The 20510-nt window shown below is 41.0% G+C and overlaps 1 protein-coding gene across 1 annotated transcript; it reads left to right on the top strand.

Moving 5' to 3' along the window:
* The first annotated feature begins 596 nt into the window (after positions 1 to 596).
* On the top strand, positions 597 to 19405 carry LOC144265085 (5'-nucleotidase-like). Its single transcript, XM_077817295.1, has 8 exons — positions 597 to 787; positions 8479 to 8630; positions 12233 to 12813; positions 14518 to 14665; positions 17344 to 17509; positions 18336 to 18483; positions 19059 to 19242; positions 19365 to 19405. The coding sequence occupies exons 1-8, from the start codon at positions 597 to 599 to the stop codon at positions 19403 to 19405; spliced, it is 1611 nt and encodes a 536-aa protein (XP_077673421.1).
* Positions 19406 to 20510: the final 1105 nt, after the last annotated feature.

Below are 20510 nucleotides of genomic sequence, written 5' to 3'. Positions count from 1 at the left end.
ACCCAAAAACTAAACAAAAAAACCCAACTTTTCCTAGGGTGAACGAAATGTTTTATTGATCTCAAAACTAAATCTTTTCCGTTTTGATTTCAGTGGAGAAAAATTTCCATTGTGGGTTGACCTGAAATGCAATTTGGATTTTTGTTGTTGTTGTTCAGCCTCTGAACTGAAAAATCAATTATTCACTCTGCTTTAGTGCTGACACTAGTGTTTCAGAGAGGACACAGCTCTAGCTTCCTGTCAAGCTGCCATGGCTTGGGAGAGGATTGCCTACTTTCTCTGATCTCTGAGTAGCATTGTGAAGGACCCTTCAATTCTGGTCCCCTATTATTGTGTGTGAAGCAGGGAAGGGATAATAGCGTCCATGTGAGGTGCTACACATAGGCACCTGGCTGAGTGTGGGAGTGAGGGGGAACCATGAGGGTAGCACCCTGAGATGTTCATGGCCTTCCAGCTAAAACACCAGGGGTCCCGTGAGAGCCACAGCAGCTTCTCTCCCCTCTCCCACCAGACCACATGAATCTAGTGGGCTTGGCCCGTCCCCTCCCCCGCCCCTCTGGGAGTGGGTGTTCAGGCGCCATCTTGCCCTGCTGGGGATGGAGCCTTTGTTACCTCAGGAGCAGGGCGGCTCCCCCTTTTCCACTGCAGCTGGGCCTGGGGACAAGGACAGGCCCAGCCCCTGCTCAGAGCTACTAGACGAGAGCCAGAGTGACCTAGTCATCCTCCACTTCAACGATGTGTATGAGGTGGAGTCCAGGCAGGAGGAGCCGGTAGGAGGTGCTGCCAGGTAGGAGCCACTCCTGGCCCAGCCCAGATACTGAGATGTGTGGGTGGGAGGGAATTGCAATCCCCATTCCCCTCCCGGGGAGGAAGGGAGGGTGAGAAACACCCTGTCTCTCCTGGGGTGCGTGAGGGCAGGCATGGCTGCCCCATCTCATAGGGAACGAGCATGTTTGACAGCCCCATGCATTCCCGCGCCCTGACTGGAGCCTTGACCACATTGCAGGGCTGAAGGAAGGCAGTCGGCATAAGGCTGTAGTTCCACCTCTCTGCCACACAGGGCTCCTGTGGGGCCTGATGAGCCGGTCCACAAGTGGCCTCTCTGCCTTCCCTGTTGCTGCTTCCTCTGCTACATCCCAGCAGGCTAAGAGCAGGTGGGAGAAACAGGCAGTAGCTACCCACTCATCCTTCTATCCCAGCCACTCCCAACGTAACCCCATCTACCCTCCAGGCAGCACCCAAACACCCTAGATTCCTACCCTCAGCCCAGATACTCCAGCACCCATGCACTACAGCAACCTCAGCACCCTTCAGACACTCCAAAACAACACCCTCAAGTACCCACTGATCCAAGCACTCCCAGACACCTTCCTGCACCCACCCACCTACCACGCACCCCAAGGTACCCTCATTTTCCCCACACATCCAGAAACCCACCCAGACACAGCTGCCTAGTTTTGTGTTACTCCATGTGTAACTTCTGGTCTGAGTGTAGACCATAAACTGAAGCTTATGGTTATTTGCAAATAATTTCATTAAATAATTTGCACAAGATGTCACACACAGAACTACACAAAGTTTGGCAGCTGTGAGGGGTGGGTAAAAGCCAGGAAATATCCTTTCCCTTCCCCCCTCTCTTTCTGGGATATGAGATGCAAGGAATATCCATTCCTTCCCCCACCTCCCCCGTTATAAGAGGAAAGATGGGGAACTACGGAAATAACTCTACTTGCACCCTCAATGCTGACATAAAATGTTTGTGGAAGAGGTGGACTGTAAGGGAAAGTACCTGCATCCCTACCCCCTCTCACAGTTCAGGGCAACTGCACCTATACTCCCCCCTCTGTGGTTCACCAACAGCACCCAGCCTAAGCAACCAGCTCGTCAGCCATCACCTCTCTTGGGTAAAGACCCTGGTCTCCCTTCCTCTGGGCTGGGGTTTCTCCAGGCTGCACAGTTCCCTGCTTAAATAAGATATTCCCAGCAAGTCAGACTGCTTAAACAGGCCAGTATCTGCACTGTGCATTCTCTTTGAAGACTATGAACAGTCTAATGGCCTAAAATTATAAGTTATAGCACAACTCTTTATAAGCAAACATTTAGTCTTCAGATGAAAGCATTACAGAGAAACCATCTTAAAAAAAGTAAAAGAACCTACACATATACTAAATATCTTACCAGAGGTCACCCCCTCTCTGCAGCTCCAACCTTGGGCTCTGGTAGGTGTCAGTTGTTCAAAACCCACAATTGGGTTTTCTCTGGTTACAAGTTCATAACTGTGTCAGATTCAGAACCTCCAAGAATGTTCAGTCTTTTCCTTTATATAGCTTGGGCCTTTAACCTTGGCCTCACGTAACAGATGATCAGTAGACAATGGCTTACACCTCAGGGCATAGCTTCAAAAGGCTGGGTATTTGCATAATCGAAGGCGGGGAATTTGCATTCACTTCCCCTAGATATTCCCCAGGAAAACTACTTAACACATTTTCTTTTAAGAGTCCATTCTTTTCTGGCACATTGTTCAGTGTAGTCCTTTGAACCCCCAGGTATCACATCTGTCACATCTGCCCCCTTGAGAGGTTATATACAATCCAGGCCCCCAATAATACATAAACCCTTCATTTAATACAATGGACCCCGAAGATACTTAAGACTAATTCAATAGGATTTCCCATGTACATTGCAGGAAATTGCCATATCTGTATGTAACAGGGTGTGCTGACTCCAGAGCTAACTCAGCATCCTGCCACTCCAATCCCCACCTGTTACATTAGTTGAGCTTTGATTGAAAAACAGGCAATTGGAAGTGGAGACCAATTAATTGGGTGAGGCTAACAGTTGAGTTAGAACAACTGAGTTGGGTGGAAGTATCCCCAGCAGCTAGGCTTCTAGAAGCAGATAAGAAGGTTATATAGGAGGAAGAGCAGGGAGCCTGAAGGAAGGCAGAAATAGGTAGGACTGGCTGCTGCTACAACAACAGTACACTTCCCCTAAAGCAAATGGGAAAGGTAGAGATTCACTGTAAATATAAAATACAATAAAATATGGTAGTGGGTTCTGGTTATGGCCCAAAGGGACTACCTCATGATATTGTTACACCCCATTCTTGGATACAGAGAAAGGGAGGCACCATTCCTTTCAAGCTTTTTTGTGACAGCAGGAAAGGAGTGCTCTGAGGAAATTCTCCCACACGGGATGCCAGCAGGAAAAGTATGAGAACAGGGAAGTGCCCCCTCTTTTATCCCTCCAATCCCATTGTAATAATGGAAGAGGACAGAACCAAGGAAACTGACCTTACACCACTGTCTCCATTATACTAGGAAAGGGATGGGGAGGCAAGATTTGGCCCATGGTTCCCAGGTTGGGCAAACAGATGCAGAAATCAGCAACAACCACCACAAGCTAGTATAGTATTTGAGAAAACTTACACTTATAATGTATAATATCACCCATTATGGTGGCACCTGGTTGTGACACCATAGTTATGTTTGTATTCTGAAAAGGGACATAAATTCCTGTTTTTCTCTAAAAGCAGGTGCAATTAGTTTTTATGGACTTTTGAGTTTTCTTTGTAGTTTTTGTTTGGTATCTCTTTATACATTTTTCCATTAGTAGGCCTTGAAATTGGGTTCTGTCTGAAATTTGTCCTTGGCAATCCAGCCTTTCATTGTCGACTGATACCTTTTGAAAAGTATTATCTAGCTAGCCTACATTTGGTGCAGAGGTAAATCCTGGGGAGATGTGGCACAACGTGTAGTTGTTTGGGGTGTTTTAAAATTTGTACTTAGGGTCATTTTTACTGTTATTCGTTATAGCCGAATGTTAATGTACCAGCGCAGATGCATAATTTGTTTTGGAACTAGTATATAAGCTGGTATATAAACTGGCACATAAACACCTGTGTGTCAGTGCATACATGAAACTTTCTTTATCAGATAAAACCTTCTCCATCAGGAGTTATACTTTTTTGTTCAGATTTTTATGCTACAGTGTGGAAGGGTTTTATGTGCTGGTGTGCATAACAGAGGAAGGGTTTCATGTGCTGTGGCTGGCAAATTAAACTTTTCTCTGTGAGCAGCTGCACCTCTTCCCTGAGCCAGGTTCACCCACACCAAGTCCCAAACCCCACTTAAACGTTATAAAATCCTAGGAATTAATACACAGAAAATTCATTGTGAAGCAGTTATGATTACTGCACATATAACACAGCTGACATGCTCACACAAAAGCAAAAATATGAAAAAGTAAGCCACCTAACAGTTTATACCTTCTTCTCTTCCATCTGCAGGCACATTACTATTACCACTCCCACAACCACAATACACTGGAGACAATGCACCAGAACCTTAATGCAACCCCCTATAGACATTGGCCTTCCATCAACCTTTTCTCCAGGGATCACACCCCCACTTTAAGAAAGCAGCTTCAATTTTTAATGATTACTGGATTCAGAAATTGAAGACAGCTGGTGGGGAGATTCTGTAGAGATTCAAAAAGATCTAGCACATTCTTGTATTAAAACAAGCTTTTAAAATCCACAAGTATTTTGTTGATGTCAATAGCTGCTGCTACTTATTCCCTGTCTAGGTTGAGCTAAAAATTGTAATTTTTTCCCCCTAGAATATAGGATTTTCTCCTTTAAAATGTAGATTTGCATTATAGTTTAAAAGCAAAGAAAAGATGGTTAATTTCAAATGTTTTGTTCATTTGCATATTCTTCCTCATTTTTCCTTCCTCATCTTCTCTTTGGCCTCCTGTCATCTATTCTTTCCTTTCATTTCCTCATTGTTTGCTTCCTATACTACTACTGTTCCTCTATTTTTATCTTTCTCTTGTCTTCCTGTTCTAATTTTACTATTTTCATCTCTTTCTTTTTGTCCTGCCCTTTTCCCACCTCCTTTCTCATCAGTCACTTTTTCACACACTTTCTGATCTATATTTCCTGTATTTTTCCAGACCAAGTGGACATGTTCATTGCTTTGTTTTCTTGTGTATCCGAGTGAGAATTAGAATGGAAGTTTTGGAACTAGGATGTTTGATGTGCAAATAAGATAGAATTCAATCAGCTTTTTCTTGCACTGGGACTAAAGCTAGTAATATTATGAAACACCATCCTGAAGAATTCATGATGAGCTGATTTTGACCAAAATACTATCTGTACATACAAATGGGGAAAAAAAAAAAAAAAAAAGGTTGGAGACAACTTGATCAGAAGATGTAGAATCTAGCTGTTGGTAGACATACAGGGCCAGATTCTTAGCCATGCCCCAGCCCCTTTGTGCTGAAGAGGTGATGCAAAGAGCTGTCCTGCTGTGGGGAATTCCAAGATTGCATATAGTATGCATAGCTATAGCTATTGCCACATGCTCTGGGATAGGGGAAGGCCAGAGCTAGGCAGGGGCATTGCTAGAGAAAGTTGCACGAGTGATTTGGTGCTTGCAGATGTTCGAACTTGCACCAGGATGGAGGCAGGAGGAAGCTCACTGGAAATATGGGAGAAAGTCACCTATGTGCCCCCCAAGGTGCACTGAGCAGAACTCAAGTGCCTGATGCCCCTGCAGATCTAACCCAAAGTAGGAAGAGAAAGAATTAAAGCACTGGCAGTCTATAATGACTGACACAAACTGGAATACACAAACTGGAGTATAGGTCACGCTGAAATTTAAGCAGGATTGATTAAATTAAATATACTGAGGTCTAATGTAAACAAATCTCCTAACTTTAGTAAGAAAGGCATGGTACTGATAAGTGTTAACGTGTGTGTCAGGGTATTCTATTCATTAACTAGAAGTATTTCAGATGGCTTGAACATAGTAAGCAGACATCTGTTTAATATTACCCAGACCCCCTGGGAAAGTACTGTACTTTGTTAGATTCTATTAAATAAAGTATTTAGTCTGAATGTTTAAATGGACAGGATTAAAAAAAAAAGAAGCTGATACAGACACGAAGTATCCATGCCCTTCTGAGTGCCTCCAGATGTAAATCTGAAAAATCAGCTGTCAAGGAAGTACAAAGAATGTTGGACAGCTAGTTGAAAAGACATAAGATTGAAACTTGAAGCTAGGAGACAGTGCTTTTTAGGGACTTGGCTACACTTGCAAGTTAGAGCGCTTTAAAGCAGCCCCAGGCATCCTAACTCGCGACCTGTCCACGCTGGCAAGGCACTTAGAGTGCATGGACTCTGCAGCTGGAGCACTCCTGGTAATGCACCTTCATGAGAAGCATAACTCTTGCTGTGCCTCGGCTGAAACGCCCCAGCATCAGTGTGAACGAGGTGTTGCATTACTGCGCTATGATCAGCTTCTGGAAACGTCCCATAATCCCCTTAAGTCAAGTGGCCACTCTTGTCATTGTTTTGGAATTGGCTGTGGGAATGTGGATATGCCCTTTCAAAGCTTCATTTCTGACAGCGGCTTCATATCTGCTCCGGGACAAAGCAACCATTAGTGTGGATGTTGCTGCTGTGAGTGTGAGAGAGAGAGGCGGGGGAGGGGGGTGTCTGCTGCTGTCTAAACCTACAAGACATCATGCTGACATGCTCTCAGCCCCCCAAAAACCCACTGTCTCCCCCCCACATACACACAACACGCTCCCTGTCACACTCCACCCCCCGCCATTTGAAAAGCACTTGCAGCCAGGTACATGCTGGGATAGCTACCAGAGTGCACTGCTCTCTGTGGCATTGCAAGAGCTGCTAATGTGGCCCTGCCGGTGCGCTTGAATCTGACAGTGTGGACACACTGCTCTCCGAGGGCTGGTTTAACTCACAGCGCTCTACATCTGCAAGTGTAGCCATGCCCTAAGATAGTAGTAGGATGTGCTGGTGTTATCAGATCTGATGCCTATTTAAAGGACAGCAGAAAGAGTCAGTCCAATTCTGTTTTCTTCAGGAACAAACAATGAGTTACACAAACATATAACCTTTGTTACTGGGCCCAAATCAGTTCTTAGCATGCAAACTATGACTAATGTGCATCTCCATGTAGGTCACAGACTTCAGTGTAATGAAGGGAAAAGGGTCAGAAAAGCTCAGGAGTCCATTAAAATATCTTTAATTTAAGATACCATAGGAAGTAAGAATTCAAATCACTAAAGTTCCCGTGACAGCTTCATAAGAAATACCCCTTTATACATTTTTCCCAGAAAAGATTTCTAATTGCATCCTTTCACAAAGTCTCCTGCTCTCCTTAAACATGAGCCAACTTCCAACCAGATTAAGACCCACGGGCTTCTACCTAGACTAAGCTTCCAAACTGGAACAACACCTTTAGGATTTGAGGTCACCTAAAATGGATTAGCACACTAGAGTGAGCCTCTTTGCACTGAAGCAGGCTTTATAGTTCCTGAGCCCCACCTCTAATAAATTCTGGCCAATCATACACCCTCTCCTGACTTAAGATGGCCTCTCACTGCTACAGGAGAACTCTATCGATAAATTTTCCTACATGAAAATTTTAGTTCAGGACAAAGGCAACTAACCAGAGGATAGGAGATACTGACTCTGTAAAGCATACTCTTCAGTTGGTTTCTGGTTTCTCCTTATGACATACTTGTCTACACACAGACTTGCACAGGTTTGTTTTTACATTCTTTTGTATTTTAATGTAATGACTATGACATTGACACAAAATATAGTCACTGTGGAATGAACACTCGCAATATAAAGAATATTGTTATCTATTTTAGCATCCAAGAATCTAAAATCAACTTTAGATTTAAGGGTAACACCACTTCAGTTATGACTAAGCATGTAACTCTTGGATACTGAGCCTTTTCTCCCACTGCATTTGTCATTCCTGCCACACTTTTTTCACTTTGCAGAATCAATATTCCTGAAAGCAACCTTTATTGTCAATCTGCTTCAGGAAGTGCTGTACTCAGAAGGATTGACATAGAGCACTAGTAAAGTGATTTAATGGCAGCAACATCAGCATTGATGAAATATTCCAGTAATTTGTACATGTTTTAAATATGAGGAAGATAGAGTAATATGATATAATAGAAAGAAAGGAAAGGGCTAGAAATGTGTGTTTAAAACAAAGAAAGGGGAGAAGGCTAAAAGATGAGACAATATTTGGAAAAGAAGAAAACAGATAAGATGGAAATAGAAGAGGAAGGGCATGGGGGAGTGAAAGTTGAAATGAAGAAATGGAAAAGACAGGACGGATATTATTGTTGTTATTTATTAATTGTGTTAACATAGTGCTAAGGGGTAAATGCTGTTGCTATTTTCTGCTTCCAACTTCTTGTTTCTTTTCCTCCCTTTCTGTTCAGAGACTCTTTTCTATAAAAACTCAAAGAATGGAGTGAACACTCCCTCACTTTTCTTTTGTGTCTAAGCTTGTTTTCTTAGTTTGAAGCAGTTGCCACTCTCTAAAACAGAATTAATTCCACCTGGAAAAGAAAGCTACAAAGATGGTCCAACCGCACTAACCATCTAATAAAGCAAGTTGAAAGTTGTATTTCTTCTTGTAGATTTGCTGCAGCTATAAAAAAGTTCAGTTCCTTGAATCCACTTATAATATTTAGTGGAGATTGCTTAAATCCATCAACTTTAAGTTCAATAACAAAAGGAAAACATATGATTCCTATATTAAATGCAGTGGGAGTACACTTCGCCGTCTTTGGTAAGTAAATGTTATTTACAGATGCATTTCATAATATCTGTGCCATGTTAATATATTTACAGCTACCTTTTACAGGCGCACCCACAGTTAGATTGTAAGCTCTATAGTGACCAAAAGACTTAGATTGTGTGTCCCTTATATCTTGTAAAACACCATTTATTTTGCTGCATGGTGGCTCAAATCCTCAACCCAGCAACTAGTCTGAAAGCTGGGGGGGCCTCGATGGATGAGCAGAAGTGTGTGGGAGAGAAATCATCCCCTCCCTCAGGAAGCTGGGGAGCCTTTCAGCAGAGGATACCTCAGCCTGAGAGCTGAAATAGTGCTCTGCAGACACAATGTGCCTTTTCGTCCATTGGAGCAAGCACCACAGGATCTGTATAATGGCAGTGCCTTTGGCCTTCCCCCAGCAGGTTACTGCACAAGGGAGTTTCTGTGGAGCAAGACTTCACAATGCACAAGGGGTGGGTGCACGCTGCAGAACCTTCCAAACCCCACCCTTTTCTTGTGAAGCATAACTGCACTGGTTTCCTTTGCAGGATGCCCTCTGCAGCTATAGAGGAGGTGGCAGGACTTGCCTTTATAAATAGGGAACCAAAGGGGAAAGCAACTACCGAGGCAAGGGCTCATAACAAAGAATGCCCTGCCAGCAGCCACCTCTTCTTCTTTATATGCCAATCAGGCTCTAATTCAGATGCCCCTGATATTCATGAGTATGATGACATATGTCACAGAGAGACAGCCTCTTAGAGAGGTAGGTCCCTGGATATTTAGAGCTTTATAAGATTTTGGTTTTTGTCTTATAATCAACCTGAAAACCAATAGGCAGCCTGTGCGAAAGATAGAGCACATGTTTAATGTGCTTGTGAAAAGGAACAGCACTTAGCAAACAGATTAATATAATCTCCACATGAAACCAACTTTCTTTTTGATCCTGGGAGCAAGTGCCCACTCTTCTGAATAACCTCGGCCCAATAATGTCAGCACCAGTAGACCAGCTAAGCTAACTGATCTTTTCAGGTAGAAGAATGTGTTCTTATAAACCATAACAAATCAAACAATCACAAACTCTAGCTGGGTCTAGAGTTCTCTTAGGTAAATGTAACCCTTCTGCCCGTCAGAGTTGGCAGCAACAAGGGCCGGGTTCAGTATCTAGGGGATCCATTCCAATAACACAATGCAAACTAGCTCGAGCCCCCACCCAGTGACCTGGGACAAATATATACCACCCCCGCTGGGCGCCTCCAAGAGGCAATACTTCCCCTCTCACAAGCACATAGTCTGAGTGTAGCAAAAAGCCTTTTAATAACAGAGAGAAACAATGTGGCATTATGTTGGGGAAACACCACCAACAGGATTCATAACACAACCCATGAGCAAAAAAAATCCCACCCCAAGCAAATTGGGGCATGCCCTTTTCCCTTTGGTTCTTGAGTCCAGCAACCCCAAATCACCCAAAGTCCCAAAAGTCCAATGACCCAAAAGTCTCTGTCCCTGGTCAGGGCAGCCCCAGAGTTCGAAAGTTTATCTGCGGAGCTTTACCTCCCAACCTGGGTGGAGATGGGACGGGGGTAAGAGGCACCTTACATGATCTGAAGCTGACCACTCCATAGCTTCGCTCCGCTCTGCCAGCCGCCCCACGAACTCCTTCGCTCAGCTGCGCTCCGCTCCGCCAGCCGCCCCACGAACTCCTTCACTCAGCTCTGCTCCGCAGCCCACAAACAGCTCCTGCCATCCACAAACTGCTCCGTGTCGAACTGCTTCACCAGCCTGTCCACAAGGCACTCCAGCCGTCCCGCAAACTGCTCCACAATATATCTTCAGGCTCCCCACTACTTAACACAACACTCAGTGATTTCAGCTATTAGGTGAATTCAGCTTGTAGTAGGGGAGCCCCAGTGCTGGTGCACTGTTAGCCCAAAGTGAGCTCAGCAGCCTATAACTAGACTTCCAATGAAATCAAAATTAGCTCTGATATTCCACAGTGGAGAGAGGAGGAAGTGCAATTAGCATGTAAGGCCCTCACCAAGTGGCCCATACCACCAAGTATTAATACTTGTCCCCAGCCTCTCTCAATTCACTCAGTTTTGGAGCTTTGGAACCCATGACCCTTGTCTAGCGAGTGCTACTTAGTTGATGGTGAATCCCTCCATCATAACAAAAGGCCACGTACAGTTCCAAGCATGGTTCCCATAATCAGGGTAATAACAATTTATTCTTCCTGCCCCAATAACAGAGACACTGGGGATCCCACAGCAGCCAAAGTGACCATTTGGGCAGCTATGGTCTCATTCTAGGCGGGGTGGGTGTGCCTATGCAAATGAGATCGGCCCCTGAAGTTCTTTTCCACAACTTGCCACACCTCACCACCAGATGTCAGGGTGGAGCTCATCCTGACACTGCTTACATCAATATATAATCAGATGTATACGTATAGCTAAGGCGAGAGTAGCACTGGAGGTGCCATTCTGCCCAGTGACAGGCCTTTCTTCCTGGGCAAAAAGGGGGGAAGAGAAATGCATATTCTTTATTATATTTGGTTTTTCAAACAGCACAGGCTAGATGCCTGTCTTTTTCCCATGCAAATTTATTTGAACGGAACAGCAAGGTCAGCTAGTCTTTCATTTTCCTTTCTACTTTTTGGTCACTGCTTTGCAAAGCTCAAAAGCCACTCAGTAGTAAAAAAAACCAAAAAAAACAAAAAACTTCTGTATCACCAACTTTGTGTTTTCCTAGTCTTCCTATTCTAAATATACAGTGTACATTTGTACAGCACTATATAGACCATAGCACTAGATAAAGGACCATATTTTCAGAGATGTGTATGTTTATAAAAACCCATATTTGTGCATGTTAACAGGTACTTATGCATGAAATTGTCCCTTTTTGTATGTTAATAGAGTTTGTTCCAGGCCTGTGGGTTTTTGTACATTAACGTTTGGACCATCCTCCCAAGCAGTTTGGTGTACATAATTGTTTGGCATAATGCACAATAGATATAGGGTTCCTGAAAGTCAGATACAAAACCACAAATAATAGCTCCAAGACTTGATCCACTGACCTGTTTAATCCTGGCTGTATCAAAAGTCTCTCTTAAATAGGCCTAATTATTTACGCACACCTTTGTAATCTCTGGTAGCTTTTGGCATGGTACCAGAAAGCACCTTTTTCTTTCCCCCATTACATTTCAAAGGTCAGCGAAAGACATGGTATGATAAACTGAGAGATGTATCTTTATTTTTCTCTCAGTAATCTTGCCCTGGGTATTACATATGATATTTTTTTCTAGCCAAAAATATTGGGCTTGCTAAAATTTAGATAATCTATGTATAAAAAGAAGTAGATGCATAAAAGTGGATATTTTCGGCAAAGCATTTTGTTGTCCTTTACTATAGTATAAACCTGGGCTAACTACAGAAGTAAATGGAATGACTAACGGTTTTCACAGCTGTAAAAGAGAGGAATTTGGTCCTTTAGTTTGAAGAAAAAAAGCTTTCATATCTCTAATGCTATTCTAAATGACATATAAAAACTAAAATTATCTCATGAGACCACTTTTTGTTGTTAACCTTAACAAGCTAGCTTCTGGACTTTTGTATTTTTAGGAAACCATGAATTTGATTTTGGTGTTGACGTTCTGGAAGATTATATACAACAAATGAAATTTCCATGGTTTCTCAGCAATGTATATGACAGATTTACCTCTAAACCTCTAGGCCATGGTTCAGTAAAAAATGTAGTTAAATGGAATAATACGAAAATTGGTTTAATGGGATTAGTAGAAGAAGATTGGCTGGATACCTTGCCTACCATTAACAAATCAAACCTAAACTACATAGATTATGTCAAAGCAGATAATAAAATATCTGCAGAACTTAAAGCAGAGGGAGCAGAACTTATGATTGCTATGACACACATGAAATGGATTAATGACATCAGACTTGCCCAGAACGCCCGAGGAATAGATCTGGTTCTGGGGGGCCATGACCATGATTATGGAATCAAAAAGGTGAATGGAACTTGGATTGTCAAAAGTGGGTCTGATTTCAGGAATTTCTCAAAAATAAATATAAGAAAGTTTGGTGCATCACTTCAGTATACATTTCAGAGGATTGACATTTTGAGGAACCTAGAAGAAGATTCTTTTATAAAATCAGTGGTGGATGATTATACTCAAAACCTGCAGGTAGGTACAACTTCCTTAAATATTTTGTTCTAGAAAAAGAAGATGATAATTGTTGTTTTAAGTGATCAGACTGATAACAGTGGGCCAAATTCTGATCTCAGTTATGACATAAATCTGGATTAATGCCACTCTATTCTATTCAACGATATTTACACTGAAGTCAGTGAAATTACTCTGCTTGTACAAATACAAATTAAATTGATTTTGCAAACAGATATAAAAGAACTTGTTTCATTTCAGGCCTACCAAAATTGACCGGCCCATTAAGTTTGAAACTGAGGGCAAAATTCCTTCCTGATGTAACTCCACTGACTTCAGTGGAATTATATCAAGAAAAAATTTGGTTCATTACATTTTAACGGCTTCAGCTTATTTTTTTTTAATGGAAAGTCAAACTTTAAAGTACTGAATCCATGAGTGAATTGTTATTAAAAGACACCACCTTATCAAACTTTGTTTTGAGATCAAGTATAAGGATATACTATAACAATAGACAATTTTATCCATTTTGTGTCTACAGTAAATATAGTCCCTACAATATGTAATAAAGCTCTCATGGCAAAAAAAGAACGCCATTGAAGTCCCTCTGTCAGTGAATCTGAAGAATTGCAGTGTCTATATACGTGTGAATTAATGAAGTAGTGTATAGAGTCCTCCATTCTATGAGTGCTGATGTCATTTCAATGGAAAGCCACTGGCCTTAATTAAGAATTTCCCTTCTTTTATTATTACAGCTATTGTCTATTATTTGTATTACTGTTGCACCCTGGGAACCTAGAGCTTTATATTTAAGGACATTTCATTTATGACTGTTGACATTTCCAATGAGAATAAAATATTCTGACAAAATGTTAAAATGCCAAATAAGCTAGTTCCTCTGACATGCAATATTGATACCATTTATAGTCCATGGCAGCTTCCTGCTCAGCAGTCTTTCGTCTGTGTAGGAGGGTGCATCTATGAATTACTGTATCCTAAAATCCTAAAGGAACTAAACCTCACAAGGAAATTTTAATTGGATAGTCTGTATCCACAGGGGTACTAAAAACTAGCACACATTATAGGCGGACTTTGAAACTGTTAAATTCAGTTTGATTCTAAAATTGTTTATAATCCCAGGATGACTGAATCTATCTTTAGCTTCTCTATGATAGGAAAAGTATCCATTTTTGACAATGAGCGTCAACCAGTACTCTTGAACTTGTGCTGCATACGGCTATTTGAAAGAGTAGCCAAGAACGAACTGCTTTTCAGAAAGTTGTTTCAAAAACTGTGATTAAAACCTCAGAACAGGTTTCTTGATCTCTGCTGTTGTCTGCTGATTACTATTATCTGCATTCTGTCTGTATACAATATAACTGCAAGAAATTACAGAATGGGATTTCCCCTACCTAGTCAAACTCAAGATAAATGTATTTTTGTAGGTCTGTATGGAATGTTAAGTTCTCATCAGTGTAGGTGTATAATGGAAGCCAGGTGGATTTGGAATTGTTGCTATTTGTCCATTGCCAGAATAAATCACCTTCTGTGCACCTATTCAGATTCACAGGGGATTGAGAAGAGACTATATTCTTCTTCCATGGCTTGGCTTTCTTTTTTTTTTCTGCTCAAAATTTTAAACATTTGTACAGTGTAATTCTGTAGTTTTCAGGACATATTTGTTTCAAATAAATAGAGTCTGCTATAAACCCTTCTCTTTTTTAGCCTCTTTTAGAGGAAGTTCTTTGTCCAATCGACACAGAATTAGACGGTCGTGTTTCTACTGTAAGAAGATCAGAGAGCAACCTGGGAAACTTGATAACTAATGCAATGTTAGAAGCTACTCATGCTGATGTAGCATTACTCAATTCAGGTTGTCCTTTTAAAAAACATTTATTGTAATCCAAAATGTTTGGAATGTTTTAACATTAATTTACTTGTTAAAGACAGAGCAATGTTTGGAATATTATTTAATTACTTAATTAGGAGTGGTCCCAGCCACTCATCTGAGTCAGAGTACATCAAGAAGTCAATGGATTTGAACAGGTCAAATGAGTTATGTTACACTGATCAAAGCCCCTGAAGAAATCAGGAACTAGAGAATTTTTATTGGAAAACTAATTAAGGTCAATTTGATTGGTTCATAGACAATCTGACAATTATAACATGTACCCAAAATATTAGGGTGTCATAAAAGTAAACAAGTAAACTAACTGGCTGATTTTGGTAAGGTTTTGGAGTACATGATAAGTTTATATATCATACCAAAACAAATAGAAATGGTATTAAAGCATTATATTATCAGGATATGACCCATTACCACCTTGTTTGAAAACAGTACCCTTTTCTACCCTCTATCTTTGTCTAGTTCCTTTATCTCTTAAAGCAGGGGTGGTCAAACTACGGCCTGCAGGCTGGATCCGTCCCATCAGGGCTTTGGATCTGGCTTACGGGATTGCCAGTCCCAGAAGCGGATGGCACCATGTCCCTACGGCCCCTGCGCCCCATGCAACTCCCATTGGTCGTGAACTGGGAACCGCGGCCAGTGGGAGCTTCGGGGGAGGTACCCACAGGTGAGGGCAGCGCGCAGAGCCCTCTGCCCCTGCCCCCCCCCCAGGGCTGTAGGGATGTGGTGCCGGCTGCTTCCGGGAGCAGCATGTGGCCAAGGCAGGCAGGGAGCCTGCCCTAGTCCCAGTGTGCTCCACTGGCACCCCGGAGCTGCTCCAGGTAAGCAGCGCTGGGCCGAAGCCCGCACCCTGAACCCCTGCTGATCCCCGCACCCAAAGTCCCTGCCCTGAGCCCCCTGCTGCACCCTGCTTGCACCCCAACCCCCTGCCCTGAGCCCTCTGCCACACTCTGCACCCCCTCCTGCACCCCAACTCCCTTCCTTGAGCCCCTTCTTACACCCCGCACCCCTCCTCTGCCCCAACCCCTTGCCCTGAGCCCCTTCCTGCACACTGCACCCCCTCCCACACTCTGCACTCCCTCTCACACCCCAACCTTCTGCCCCAGTCCTACATTCATGGCCCTGCATGCAATTTCCCCACCCAGATGTGGCCCTCAGGCTAAAAAGTTTGCCCATCCCTGTCTTAAAGCATATGCTCTCCAAGGTAGGAACCATGCCAATTGTGTTTGTACTGTTGCCGGAAACAAACTAATGATAGTAATAGTAGTAAATGAGACTCAAAGGGGTTATAGCACAACAGTATCTCAGTGACACTAAATATCTAAGGTGAAATCTTGGCGCCATTTTGTAATTCTTCCCCCTCTCATTCCCTAATAATAAAAAGTAATAAGAATAATAATGCATTTTAAAAACCCTCCCATTTCCACATGTACACAATTCGCATTGGTACAAAGAACAATTTGCTTCCCTTTATTACCTATTTCAAAATTTGTTTAAAAAACTTTCCACAAATCTTCATGGACAAAGTTAGTTTGGTTGGATTTAAATCCCCCTTACTCTGCTCCTCTTTTCCTTGTAAGCAATTATTCTTTTACAAATAGTTTCCCTTTAAAATAAGAAACTTGCTTGGTGCATGGTCTTATTTTTAAATTGGACATATTGCTTGTTGTTACAAGCATGGTTTTTCAGTTTAAAAATGAAGACTGATCCTCCAGACACGTTGCATGTTCCTGTGCAGAATTTATATGTGTGTGAGTAGTCCCATATGTGTAAGTATTTGCACAATCAGGGTCTAAAAATATGCCTACTTCTATTCTGATTTTTGTCATTTTCCTTTAAAAAGAGAATGTTGCCAGCATAGTTCTTCAGTGTAGAATTGGGCTTTTGATTGGTTCTTGCTGAATGTTTGTTTTAAAGGGAAAATGTTGAATGTACCTTTTTTTTATTCTAAAAGGGAGTTGTTGCTTGCATGTTTTAAAACTGAAAACATGATGGTGCTAGCTGGGGTCTCTTTGTCGGTTTTATTTTTTGTTTTAAGAAGGAAATGATTTTTTGTGGTTTTTCATTTTTAAAATGGCAAGATTTGTTGTCAGAAAGGTTTTTTGTTAATTTAAAATTGAAATTATTGTTCCAGGAAAACTCACCTTTTTGGCAGAGAACTAAAATTAAAACTTTCAGGCCAAAAGGTTTTGGAAAGTTAAGAATATGTATAAACAGGGAATTTTCGTGGAAACTGTTTGGTAAGCTTAACTATAGTAGGTGCTATCCAGCATCCACTCTAATATAGCTGCAAGAGCACTTTGTGTTTCCCTGAGAAATAAGTCTACAATCTGTAAAGACTTCCACATATGCTTAATTTTATGCAGTGTGAACAGTCCCATTGAAGTCACTAAAATTAGCATACTTTCTTATTTTTTTAAATCAATAGGATTATTTACAGCACATAAAGTTAGACATGTATTTAAATCTTTGCAGTACCAGGGCCCATGGCATTATTTAAATAATCATTATTAACCATATAAATCCTTTCTCATCAAGACAACAAACCTTAAAACTTGTATCATTTGTATTAGATAATCAGGCTATTTACCCATGTTAGAAAAAGGACCAGGGAGTATCTTGATTTTCTTTTATGATGATTGTAGGTACCCTTCGTTCAAACCATATACATCCTGCAGGAGATTTTACTATGCATGATCTTTTAACTATCCTTCCCATTGTGGATCCACTTCTAGTAGTCAGAATTACAGGAGGACAACTGTTGGAAGCTCTCGAAAATGGAGTCTACAGATATCCAGCTCTTGATGGAAGGTATATAGAATATTTATCCAACCCCTTTTTATACGAAAATGCCAATTGTTCTGAACACTTGTGGAAATTCTCCACACTGTCCCGATGAGTAGCCACTTTAATGCTAACATTCAAATGCTCTAGGTAATGATAATGATGAATTCACAAGCCTATGTGATAACTGTATTGAGCATATTAATACACCACTCTAAGCAAGACAAATGACTAATATAAGTACAAACATAAAACCTATGGATACAGATAAATCTTTGTCACACACAATGTATGAAAATCTATACAAAATAAATGTGATTCTTATTTGGAGCTTACTTTTTATAGTGAAAATAACAAAAATAAGGAAACCTGTATATGGCTGGTTAATAGGTATTACATTCTGGAACTAACTTGATTCCACAGATAATAGATTGATTAATTGAATTTTCAGGTTATATGAATTAATTGGGTCAGTATGACAGGTTGGGATTTAGCAACTGGTCCAAAAGTTCAGTTTGGCTGTTAAAAATGAAACCTGGAAACCATTGTGACCATGGTGCAAGAATTGGAGAATTCAGACCTTTCACTCCGTAATCCGGTATCCCAGAGGATTACCTGGGACCAATGGCCACTGGTAAGAAGAGTAAAAGCTGCCTTTTCAGTGTGGTATTTTATAGAGTAATCAGAGAAAGTATTGTCTTTGGTATTACAAACATACTTCAAACACTAAATTAGTTATTGTGAGTTTATATAGCAGTTTACTGAAGTATACTTGTTCAGAATTCTGGAAGGGTCAATACTTTGGTCGGTTCTTTCTTCATACCAAAAAAAAATATTTCTTTTTAACTTCCAGGTTTCCTCAAGTAGCAGGAATGGAATTTGGATTTGATCCAAATGCAGAACCAGGGCACCGAATTATAAGAGACTCTGTAAAGATTCAAGGACAATATCTCAAGAAAAACAAAGTCTATCAACTTGCCATTAAGGAATACTTAGCTAATGTAAGCTGTAATGTGTTTAAATATTTTGAATGATTTTCATGCTCCAGGAGTGTTGTTTTTTATGAAATACTGTCTCATGTTGATGGATTAATTTGACTCCATTTTAGATGTTGATCACTCCCTCCACCCCCAGAGTTTCTATCTGTCTTTATTTCTTATACAAATTTCTATAATTCTCCACCCTTCTTCCCATTCCTTGCAAAATATTAGACTTGATTTCTGAGTGTGCTTTAACTTTCAGACCACGCACTAAAATTCTGCTGGTGAATTTTGCACATGCAAATATTGTTTTTGCATATTTAAATCAAGTAGTAGGTCACCCAGTAGACGCAATTACTGTACTTACATTCAAAATGTATGTGCATTCAATTTGGAAGTTGTCTGAAAGTCTGTCTCCTAACATTCAATCTTACTCTGTTACTGAATACAATATTTTTAATCAAATCAACCCTAGCTACTATTCTAACAAATGTGTTACTTATAATTATACTTATAATTATAATGGTTTATAAATAGACAATTAAGTGCTTATATTTTAAAGATATTCTTCATTAAATATAATTATTACTTTTCAGGGAAAGGATGGCTATGTAATGTTTCAGAATTGTCCTACGATGTATGATACAGAAACTGCACAGACACTTTCCACAGTTGTAGTTAATCACTTTGAATCTATCAAGATTGTGCATGGCATCAAAAAGTGCATCTCAGGTCACCGAATGAGTTTAATTACCAAGTCCAAATCAGCATCACTAACAGGTAATTTAAAATATATCATTTGAGGCACAATGGGCTACAATCCTTACTGTGGACTTTGGGCACCATTGCAATTACAAATAATTAAGCGTATTTGTTCCAAAATTTCTAAATTTGTTGTGCAGCATTTAGTGATTTACCAAAGAATAATCTCTTTATCTGCTAAAGGTAGCATTCAGGGCATATGGTTCATTGCATGGGAATGGGACTGACCACTTTCTCCCAGAAGGTTGTTTTCTGCAGAGAGAGGGGTGGCAGGCTGCACAGGGAAGCTGACAGGTATGGAAGGATGGAGGAGGAACAAAACAGACTTCAAAAGCTTAAACCCCTAAATTAGCATGAAATTCTGGTGTCCTTTGTCAGTCTTCATTAAGAGGACTTAACATGAAGCTTGGGGGGACAAAATCCATGGTCTGTACCAGTAGCCATAGTATTCCCACTTAATACCTCTCCTCCCCCGCTACAGTATCTGTGGCAAGAGGATTTTTGCAGGTTGTAGGCCTACTGTCACAATCCCTCACCCTGTGGAGTTCAGATCCATGGCATATAGGGAACTGTAGGGTAGGTAGCTCTCTCTTCCCAACTCTTCCATGCAATGATTGCAGAAGTTGTGTTGTCTTTAGGGTCTTCCATGGTCACAGAGAGTCAGGTTGCATTCAGCCTGAAATAAATCACTCAGTAAGTGAAAAAGGAATGAAAAAGGAGCTAGTCATCCATACTTACCTCCTTTCATTTTAAGCCATGTGAACTAAGGCCTAAATCCTCAAAGCTATTTAGGTGGCTAACTCCCATTTGATCTAAGGCTAAGTGACTCCATACACCTCCTGGGGAAGAAGACTGAAGGATTGCTGTAGCAAGTGTATTTATATGGTAGCATAAAAGGAAAAATTACAAAAAGACAACTGGAAATTCTAAGCTGTCTGACCTCATGATCTTGACATGTGATGATTATAGGAGCAAAATAATAGTTTCATTTGATTCCTTTGGGGGTAAGATAGATTTAACAATATATCAGTGACGTTACAATATCTATTATTTCTTTCATATTAACGTTTTAAGAAGAAGGCTTATACAGTATCTGTAAATATGGTGAATTTTTGACAACAACCATTAGGGTGTAAACATGGGTTGGGATGAGGGCTTGCCAAGAACAATCACTGAATAATTTAGGGGAAAATGTTGGAAAGAGGGACTTGGTTCTTTCCAATTTTGGGTGGTGATCTGGTCTGCTTGTAATGCCTGGTGAGGGTGCATCCTCCATAGAACTAGAA

The sequence above is a fragment of the Eretmochelys imbricata genome, chromosome 5 (assembly GCF_965152235.1).
Source record: "Eretmochelys imbricata isolate rEreImb1 chromosome 5, rEreImb1.hap1, whole genome shotgun sequence".
NCBI classification, from domain to species: Eukaryota; Metazoa; Chordata; order Testudines; family Cheloniidae; genus Eretmochelys; species Eretmochelys imbricata.
Note: the sequence above shows the minus strand (reverse complement) of the source record. Positions and strands in the feature narration are given on the sequence as shown.